Below are 10,425 nucleotides of genomic sequence, written 5' to 3' on the forward strand. Positions count from 1 at the left end.
TTTGTAAAAAATAATAATTTTCGAATAAATTAATAAAAAAACGTTTAGTGCATTGAATTTGTATTTTAAAAATCATACCAATTTTCCTCTTATTTTTTTCTTCAAAAACTTCAAATTGATCAAAAATTCTCAGGATTGAAAAAATAATAATGGTTATGAATGATCCAGCTTTGTCTTTATGTGTATCACTTTTCCAAACATTAAAATTGAAATAAGAATTTCTTCAAAAGATGCTTAAGTGAATTTTAAGCATTTTTAACAGCGAGACTTGAAGGGGATGAATCAGTTAATTATATATCTAATTAGGAAAAATTCAATTGTACATAATTTCTTTATTTTTTGAAAAAACGCAACTATTCAAGTTTATTTTAGTGAATTCTTTTTGTTGAATAAATATTAATGCAATTTTCATGAAATTTATCTCAAATTCAAATATATCTGGAAACACATGATTTTTATTAACCAATAATAAAGTTCGAAAAAAAGTGAATAAGAAATATTTAAATTAAAAATTTGAGTTACAAGAGTGAAATGAAGTTGAATACAAAAAACGATGTTTGAATATCTATTCATGATAAATATTATTTGAAAGATGAATTGCAAATAAATATTCTACAGGTAATCTTCAAAATCAATTTTTAAATAACAGCTAATATTTACTAATAAATATATAAATGTTAAATTATAGTTTTCTAAAACTACAATATAATAAGTTGGTGAAATTATTTGCAAATATAAGTGTAATCTTAACATGTTTAAATAATGAATGATACAAACTTTAAAGAATATTCAAAATTTCGGATATTTATAGTAAATAACAGTAAAAAATTTTTCAATTGTTATAATTTCTCGAACATATTCGTTGAATATTATTTCAGAAAATTTTCAATTTCCAGATGTGACTTTATTAACTGAAATGTTCATGCTTTTCAGTCAAGTTCAAATTTCCAACTTCACATTTGCGTGAAAATGATATAAATTTACACGATTTTTTTTTATTTGAACTTGCTTTGGAGAAACTGTATTCAGTACTTTTTTCTTGACCAAATATCAAATGCCCACTAATTATTGTTTCCTTCATCGATGCTGACTTTTTTAAGCTTCCAGCATTCGTTTGCATCACAAATCGCTTTTTGTTATCTAACTTCTTATTTCTGAGTCAATTTGACTTTTCCTGCAATTGCTTCTTTCTTTGGATTCTTCACTGTTTTTCTCAAAAAAGATCGTATCTGCCATCATCATAACGCATTCGTCTTTCCCATACACCACAAACAATTCTTTCTTCATATCCAGCAATGTTGGTCTGCTTTCCACTTTCTGCGACAAGCAACTCGATACCAAATCAAAAAATCTCGATTGTTTAATACTTTCAAAGCATGGCTTTTCTCCGCTCAATATCTTTTGTCCTGCAATTTCTGTGTCAAACTCTTCAAATGGAATCTCCAGCGTCAAACATTCCCACAACATCATACCAATAGCAAAGGCAACAGATTCCTTCGTAGCTCTCATCTTCTTATTTTTCAGCAGCTCTGGTGCCTTCCACCTCAAACACCCCTTCCAGTTGTCTTCTCCATTTTCAAAAACCGACGAAGGTGGTGGCGAGTCAGGATATCTTTCACTCATCAATGAAATATCAGAGGAAGATGAAGCAATAATCGGTGATGAAATAGATGATGAGTCAGAACTTTCTTCAGGAAAGTCAGAACACATTGCAATGCAGATGACCATGTGTTCGGAGAACAGAACAATGTGGGGATTCAGATTAGCCAGCGAAGGCAATTCTTTTTCCATTTCATCAAATGAGTGGAGTGCTCCATTCACCACAAAAAACAGAACCCGAGCAGCCGTCTGTTCCCTTTCTTGCAAACTTCCGATTGTCATCTCCTTCTTCTCATTCCTTCCATGAAGCAGCATGAACAAAGAATCCCTCAAATCCACACTCAATTTCTTATATGGCCATGAGCATGCCATCACATCTACAATATTCGATATGGATGATGTGGTGGGGCACAAATCCTCCATCAGAACAAAAGTTGAATCTGAATCAGTCGTGGAAGTTAATGAGATGGATGAAATAGACTGTGATGGAGTCAACTTTTTAATATCTTCTATCTCAGCTAACTCTTGCTCCCATTCAAAAATCTCATTAGAATCCTTTCCAAAAATGTATTCAGTTGATCCATTTTCATTCAAAAATACCCCCGAAGGCTCTGATTGTCCAATCTCACTCCCAAATACCCTCTTTTTTTTCATCTCTTTGTTCTTCTTCTCTGCCTCCATCTCACCCAATCTCCATTGCTCCTCAGATATTATCTCCATTGATACCATCTCAGTTACTTTCTGATCCTTTTCTGTTGTGTCATTCACTGCCTCTTCCATTTCATCAATTCTTCTCCTTGATGTTCTCCACCAAACAATCAAAACGATAGACACAATAAGAGCAATCAGCAGAACAACAACAAGCACAATCACAATAATTGTCCAAAATGATTTTCCCTCTTTTCCACCTTCGGCAATTCTTTCATCCCCCTTTGCTTGATGCTCACTTCTGTTCTTCAGAATGAACGATTGAGTTGATGAAGGAATTTCTGCATTTCCAAATAAAATATGTACGCTAACTTCTGTTTCATCTCCACAACTGTGGATAAGATCCTTTGTCGCACTTCCTTCAACTTCTCTTTCTGACAAAATTCCATTTCCATTAAACTCATAATTTTCAATCTCTTTCTCTTCTCCCTTCCTCTTCACAACTGCGAATGACAAGTTGCAAGGAATAAGAAGCAATCCTTTGAATGTCAGCTTCATCCTGTCTCTCTCTTCTTTTGCTTCCACACTTTCCAACACAGGAATAAAGAATGATGAGTCCCTTTCTGAAGCAATTCCTTCAAAGCTGCACCCTTCATTTACCATCCAGAGTGAAGTATTATCCTTCAATCCATCTCCTCCTTTCAAACTCATCACATTCAGTGTTCCTGAATCTGAACAAATGATGTTTCTTCTCAATGATGGATAATTTTCAATTGATGGATTGTTATTTATAAACTCTCCTTTCTCAACATTCACATTTCCTCCTCTCATTATTATTCCACCTTCTGGTGTATTCGAGATTGTTGAATCTTTCATCATCACTGAACTTTTTGTGATGTCAACAAGAGATCTATTCCATCTGCACATCTCTTCTTCTGTATTCAAATTCTGTTCATTTCTTTCCTTTGCACTCCCATCAAAAAAGCAACTGTCCATTTTCACATCCAAACAATTCTCCAATTTCATCAATTCCCCTTTTGTAGTCTTTGAACTGACTCCACACATTGTGCAATTTGTCAACTGAATTGTCCTTTTCATTGACAAGCAAGTTATCAACGATTCTTCATTTCCTTCAACTGTGATATTTTCTGTATTGAAATTCTTTATTGTCAATAAACCGCTTTCATTAATATCCAATAGAGAAGTTTTAATTGTTGAATAGCAAATCGTTAATGAATCAATTACTGATGGAAGTGATGATGAAAGAGATAAAGCAGGTTTTTGAAGAATGAGATTTGATATTGTGCATCCATCAAGTTGTAATTCTCCTTTTCCCATATTAATAATGTGAAATGGAATGTTTGCAAATTCTGCATTTACACCTTCCATCAGTCGTTTTGCTGTGAACGAACAATTTATCACCTCAAGAATCCAACCCTCTGGTGATATCAATGATTCATGTTGAGAAATGAAATTCGAATCAAACAAAAAGTTCAATCTCAGCAATGAAACTGTCCCTGCTGTAGTTACCAATGCCTTCTTTGTTTTTTCAATCTCTGATTTCACTTCAACTTTGCACATCTCTCTGCTCTTCGAACTCAAATTCATCTCCTCCAGATTTATTTCTCTTCCAATCACACTCTTAGTGTCAACATACAACAAACTCACATTTTCCAATATCAAATGACTAATCCCATGATCTATCGAATCGCAAGGAAGTGTATTTGTTCCACATTGCCTGTCGTTCGTTCCATTCACACTGCTCACAATGATTGTGTCGCTCTGATAGATAGTAACAAAATCAATCAGATCTGTATCGTCCTTATGTTGGCATACGTCAATTCCGTAAATCGCATTAATTCGTGAATAATGATTCTCTCGAAGATCAAACTGGAATTGACTTTCACTGATTTGTGATGTGATGTTGAAACATTCAATGAAAATATCTTTTCCAACACTTGCACCATTGTCACTGAATTTCATTCCCACAAATGCAAAATTCAATTCTCCCCTTTCCTTTGTTGCCAGATACACTCCTCCTCCTTTTCCTGAACTTAGACTGCAGCTACAATGGCTGATTGTTGAGTCAATTATCTTCATTGAGCCAGATGCACACAATGTGAAAATGATCGCTCCTCCTTTTTCACTTTCTTCAGCTTTGTCTTCTGTGATGTTGCTCTCATTCACAACCAAACAAATCTTTTCATCGCTCTTTGACTCCAAAATGCTTGCTCCATTATCGCTTCTCTTCACTCCTGAAAATGATGAATTATTAATCTCAATATTCACACATTCTTCATCTCCTTCATTTATCTTCAATCCTGGTTCAGATTTCTTGATTAACAAAAAGCAACCTCCACTTTCATTCAACGATTTTACTCGAACATTCATCAAATGACAAGTTATTTCAGAATCATGAATGACAAATATGTTGTTTCCAACATTGCATGATTCCATCGACAAATCAATCACTTCTACGCTTCCTCCAATTACATCCACAAACACACAATCAAATCCATTGTTCACTCCCGCTTCTGAATGGAATGAACATTCACTTATCACCAATTCTCCATTTTTGTTTGAAATAATCATTTTGGCTGAATTGTCAAATCCCGATGTCAGTTGAAGTTGGATGTTGGACAATTCAAGGTGAATATCATTTTCCATGAAATATTCTAGCTGACTATCAGTTGCCTTTTCAAAATCCAAAGTTGCTTTTGTATCTTCCTCTCCCATCTTCGCATCCTTTTTGATCTGATAATTGGACACATCGAATGAATCTCGAATGATTGTTGATCCTTCAATCTGAATTGTTTTCATTCCATCTCCTTCTTTCATGTTTTTCATTCCCTTCCACATCGTGAAGCATGGCTCTTCCTCGCTTCCACAACGCGCCACATCAAATCCTTCAGATGAGATAAATATTTCAATTGAGCTAAATGTAATCAGAAACATGAACAAATCCTTGTCCGTATGAAAGTCATCACTTCCAACAAACAGAGTTTCATCATCCTTCATTGATGAGTAATCGAACTTGAAAGTATTGTTTGTCACGGTCTTGTTCAGATCAGATGCAAAAATGAACGCATTCTTTCCAATGGCTGCATTGTTATTCTTAAAAGTTACGTCAGCATCAAAAACAAATGGCTTCTCATTCAAACAATTTTGGCAATCCAAATACAAGAACCCTCCTTTTCCATTGCCTGATGAAAGTGAACAAGATGCTGCATTTGTTAATTTGATCTCCAATTTTTCATTCCCTTGCAATGTCACTTTTGCAACACCTCCTTCACCGCTTTCAGTGTTCACAATGTTTGAAAAGCTGCTGTCTTCAAACAAAACAGAAGAAGCCATCAAAAATGGAGATTTGGAAAATGAACAACCTTCCAAACTGCATCCCTTCAATGTGCAACTTCCACTTGTTGTAGATATCAATGAGTATTGGACAATATCTGTTGTTGATTGGACCTCAAATAAACAGTTTTCTTGTTGAAGAACTCCACTCGATGAGATCAATGAATTCATATTTGGCTCAAATTGACTTGGAATCTGCAACTTCAAAGATACCAAGCTGAGTGATACTGTTGAAGAAATAATAGATGATGATGATGATGCAGAATTCCCTTTGATTGTCCCTTCAAAATGAATAGGCTTGTGTTTAATGGCTTCTCCATCAATCACACACCCTTCAATCACAAGTGCATCTGTGAATGAATATATATCTTCAATTGTCCCTTCGCCTCTCACTTTCACTTTCCTTTCTCCTTCTGTCCCACTTCTGTCAATGTGGCTTATTCCACTCCACATCGATTCGCATGGATATTCATCGCTCCCACATCCCAACGTGTCATGCCCACCAGTCGACACAGACACAACCACGCACTTCAGAGAAACAAGAAACACTCGAAGATCCAATTCTTCATAAGTCCCATCTTCCCCAACAATTGCATTCCCATCATCTTTGAAATTTGTGCAATCAATTGCACAACGCTCCGCATTCACAGTGTTCACCAAATTGCTGCTCTTTACAAACATGTTCTTCCCAACTGTTGCTGAGCATCCAGAAAACGATATCGATGATAACTGAAATGCTTCTTCATTTGGACTGCAATCCAAATATATTCCTCCTCCTTTTCCTCTCTCACTCTTATTCTCGCAAACACATCCGGTAAATGAACTCTCTTCAATTGCAATAAACCCTCCTTCACTCAACGCTATCTTCAATGCTCCTCCTTTTTTGCTCTTCTTCGATAATGCCCCGTCAATTGTACTTCCATTCATCACCATCCCAACTTCCACACTCTCTCCAAACACTGATGCCTTTCCATCTACTGCCACTCCACTATCAATCTCCAATCTTTGCAGTGTGCAATTCAACAGTTTCACTTTGTAGTCCTGTTCATTCACATAAACTGAGGAAAGAGAGAATGAAAATAATGAGACAGATGATTTCACATCTGAAATCGTGACGAATTCCAGCTCAACCATCTTTCCTGTCGATCTGATCATGAAAAATCCAATTGTGTTTCCCATCCCTCCAATCACACTCATTTCGCAGTTCTTCATGTGCAACTCGCCATTTGCACTGCCTGATTCGATCACTGTTGATATTGTTTTGCTTAAACTTGATGGAACAACTATTGTAATTAACTCCATTTCTGTAAGCGATGATGATTTCAGAACACATTCTTCAGATCCACTCACTTCTGGTTGGCATTCAATTTCCACAACAGCTTCCTCTTTTGCCTTTACACACATTTCTCCCACATCCACACACCCAGTAATATTCGATTTTTTACACACAACAATCTCCTCTTTAACATTCAGCGTTTTCTTCAAATGCACCATTCCGAAGTTTACATTCTTACAAGGTGCTTTCTCCAGTCCACAATACTTCTCCTCAACGCCAGATGTGCCATCCACATGGACTGTGTCAGCAAAGTATCCATCGAGAAATATAAATAAATCGACATTCCAGTTGCCAAATACTTCTGTTCTGTCATGCCCAACAATCGAGTTGTCTTTCTGAGTGATGCTTCTCATGAAGGCGAACAAGGGCTCTTTCACAGAAGCGACAAATGATTCACACACAAAATACACATCCCTTCCGACACTGGCCTTGTTGGCTGAAAACACGATATTGGTGATGGAAAAGGAGGATTCTGACACTTGTGAGCCATGGTTATACTCGATCATGAGAGCACCGCCTCTTCCTCCAGAACTTGTATCCTCGCTCACAGAGCAGCTGGAGAAGGTGGAATCACTCACCGAAAATGTGTTGGCAGGGACAGATGAGGCGAATGAGATGCACCCGCCATTGGTGGCAGTCTGTTGGTTTTGTGGAGCTGAGTCGATGTTTGTCATGGTGCAGTTGGTGAGGGAGAGAGAGAGGGCAGGGGAGGTGGCAGAGGAGAGGACACAGCTGGTGGGGGTGGCAGTGGAGGTGATATCGGTGATGTTGGAGGAGTTGAGAGTGAGGGGATTTGTTAGGGAGGTGAGGTGGAAGATGCTTTGGCTGTTGAGGGAGAGTTGGGTGATTGCTGTGTGGTTGAGGGCGAGGGAGCCAGCAGTGAGGAAGAAGAGGGGTGTTTTGATTGGTATGGAGGTTGTTCCGGTGATGGTGGTTGTGTTGAGGTTGAGGGAAGGGGAGTTTTGGGAGAGGTGGAAGAGGATGGGAGTGATTTGATTTGTGGAGTTGTGGGAGATGGCGAGGGCAGACACTGTGAGGGAGCCCTGGGTCTGTTGGAAGAGGGCAGAAGAGGCAGATGGATCTGGTGAAGAAGATGTTGATTGTGATGACTGTGAATGTGAGTTTTGTGGTTGAGGAATTCCGTTGGAGGCTATGATGGTAGCAGTTGTGTCATTTCCAGTGATTTTAGTATCAATTGCGCTGAAGGTGAGTGTTTGAAGAGGAACAAATGTTGAGGAGAGGAGGATGAGAGAGGCGTCTTGGAGGAGGGAAATGAAGCCGTTGAGGGCATACTCGATGGTGGCACATGGGGTCTGTTGGGGTCTGCCACAGGCATCAGCATCAGCTCCATTGTTGGCAACGATTTTGCTCTGGGCAATGAGGGGGAGCCAGTCATTGAATTCGGTGTTATCAGCTTGTCCATTATTCCAGACTCTTTTTTCCAGGGTTGTTGAACAGCAATTCTCGAATGGGGATTTAGTGATATCACTTCCGTTGAAAAGAACATCGTTTCCTCTGCCATTGGCTGCAGTGTTGCCATCAAAAAAGCAGAAGGATATGAATTTTGTTCCACTCATCCAAGAATAACTTGCATAACAATATATGGCTGCACCACCATATTTCGTCGAGGCAGTCAGTTTGTTATTTATAAATTGGCAATCATTAATTGAAAATTGATTCGGTTTGCTGCTTGGAGGCCAATGAAATGTCAAGGAGCCAGTTGAATCGCCACCGGAATTTGCGATGCACACGGATTCGGAAAACAAGAATTGACAACTTGAACTCATATTGTTGAGCCAAAAATAATAACCCGTTCCTCTCCAGCTTGTTATTGAACAATTTTCTACTCTGTTTTCTGAGAACGTCCATACAGAATTTGCTTGCGGGTACAAAATTACTACAGCTCCTCCGTGAGCAGCTGAACAATTTGAAATATTGGATTTTGTAATATTAATTATTGACAAACCACCACAGTACAATGCTCCACCTTGATAATTTTTTTCGCAAGAACATTTTTTAAACGAACAAGAGAAAATTGTCAAATTTGCTTGTGAACAGCCAACGTAAAGCGCACCTCCATCTTTTGACCCACCATTCGAGTTTTCCCATTCGCACCACTTGAAACTATGAAAGTTTTTTCCGAAGGAATCCAATCTTCCCGGTTTCTTTCTTTGTGTTTCTGATCCTTCATAAACCACAGGGTCGTTTGGTGAAGAGCGTGTTTGATGGAGGAAAGAGGCATTGAAAACAGAGAGAGAAGTGGATGGGCTGTTGAGGTTTGGGAGGATGGTTCCATCGATGGGGTTGTGAGTGTGGATGAAGATGGTTGAGTGGATGAAGAGGGACGAATAAAGGGAGAAGGAGGGGATTGTATTGATGTTGGTGGAGGTGGAAATGGAGATGGAAGTGGAAGAAGTGGTTGAGATGAATGGATTGAGTGAGTGGGAGGGAAGGGATGGAAGAGATGGATGGGATTGAGGAGAGGAGATGTTGGAGAAGAGGGTGTTTGAGAGATGGAGATTGAGGTGGATTTGGAGGTGGGGATGGGATTGGTGATGGATATGGAGAGGGGAAGGGGAAGGGGAAGAGGAAATTGAAGGGGAAAGGGAAGGGGAAGGGGAAGAAAAAGAAGAGGATGAGGATGAGGATGAGAAAGATGAAGGAGAAGGGGAAAGGGAAGGAGATGGAGAAGGGGAAGGGGAAGAGAGGGCAGAAGGAGAAAAAAGGAAAGGCTGGATGAGGGAGACGAATGAGGAGAAAGAGGAGTGGGAGATGGAGAAGGAGGCAGGGATTGGGGAGTGGGGATCTGAGAGGAGATTGTTTGGGGTGGAGAAGAGGGGGAAGGAGAAGATGGCAGGTTGGTGGGTGGTGAGGGAGAAGTTTGTGAGGGCGATGGAGGCATGGGCAGAGAGGAAGAGGGGGCAGTGGTGGTGGTGGTTGTTGGTGAGGGAAGGAGGGTGGATGGCGCAAGTGGAGGAGCAGATGGAGGCAGCGGAGTGGTGTTGGGCAGTGAGGAGTGGACAGCCACTGGAAGGGATGATGTTGAGATGGGTCACACACAAGGAAGCGTTGATGAGGACGAAGTTTGTCTGAGCACCACAGATGAGATTGCCAAATCTATATCTTCTTTTTTCCATTTCAATTCCGAAAGTGATGCTATCATTTCCATTTCCATGTGCGATGTTGATCCGGCCTTCGCGTGTCTCTTCAAGCCTTTCTAGATAAGTTTGCTTTTCTGAAATGCATCCGCATTTCTGGGAGCTCAAAGCAAAAATAAGCACAGAAATGATGTAAACTGTTGTATTAACGTTAAAAAGGCGTCTTTCCATCGATTCTAATCCAATACAAAATGAATATTGTAAAATTCATCCGACCCACTTTTTAGAAAAAGTCATATAAGTATTATGCAATGCACCTTTCGGTTGAAAAAGAGAACGAAATATCAATTTCTGTTCAATAATGTTTAAAAGAAAAGACAAAAAGAATTT

At 39.0% G+C, this 10,425-nt stretch overlaps 2 protein-coding genes across 2 annotated transcripts; one reads left to right on the plus strand and one right to left on the minus strand.

Moving 5' to 3' along the window:
• Positions 1-1,140: 1,140 nt before the first annotated feature.
• On the minus strand, positions 1,141-8,477 carry MONOS_2842 (uncharacterized protein; the record flags this gene model as incomplete). Its single annotated transcript, XM_067872796.1, has 2 exons — positions 1,141-8,087; positions 8,231-8,477. The coding sequence occupies 2 exons, from the start codon at positions 8,475-8,477 to the stop codon at positions 1,141-1,143; spliced, it is 7,194 nt and encodes a 2,397-aa protein (XP_067723965.1).
• Positions 8,478-9,673: 1,196 nt separating this feature from the next.
• Positions 9,674-10,030, plus strand: MONOS_2841 (uncharacterized protein; the record flags this gene model as incomplete). The annotated part of the gene is made up of 1 exon (XM_067872795.1): positions 9,674-10,030. The coding sequence occupies one exon, from the start codon at positions 9,674-9,676 to the stop codon at positions 10,028-10,030; it is 357 nt and encodes a 118-aa protein (XP_067723966.1).
• Positions 10,031-10,425: the final 395 nt, after the last annotated feature.

This window comes from Monocercomonoides exilis (assembly GCF_001643675.1).
Source record: "Monocercomonoides exilis strain PA203 chromosome Unknown scaffold35-1074681, whole genome shotgun sequence".
In the NCBI taxonomy this organism is placed as follows: Eukaryota; Preaxostyla; order Oxymonadida; family Polymastigidae; genus Monocercomonoides; species Monocercomonoides exilis.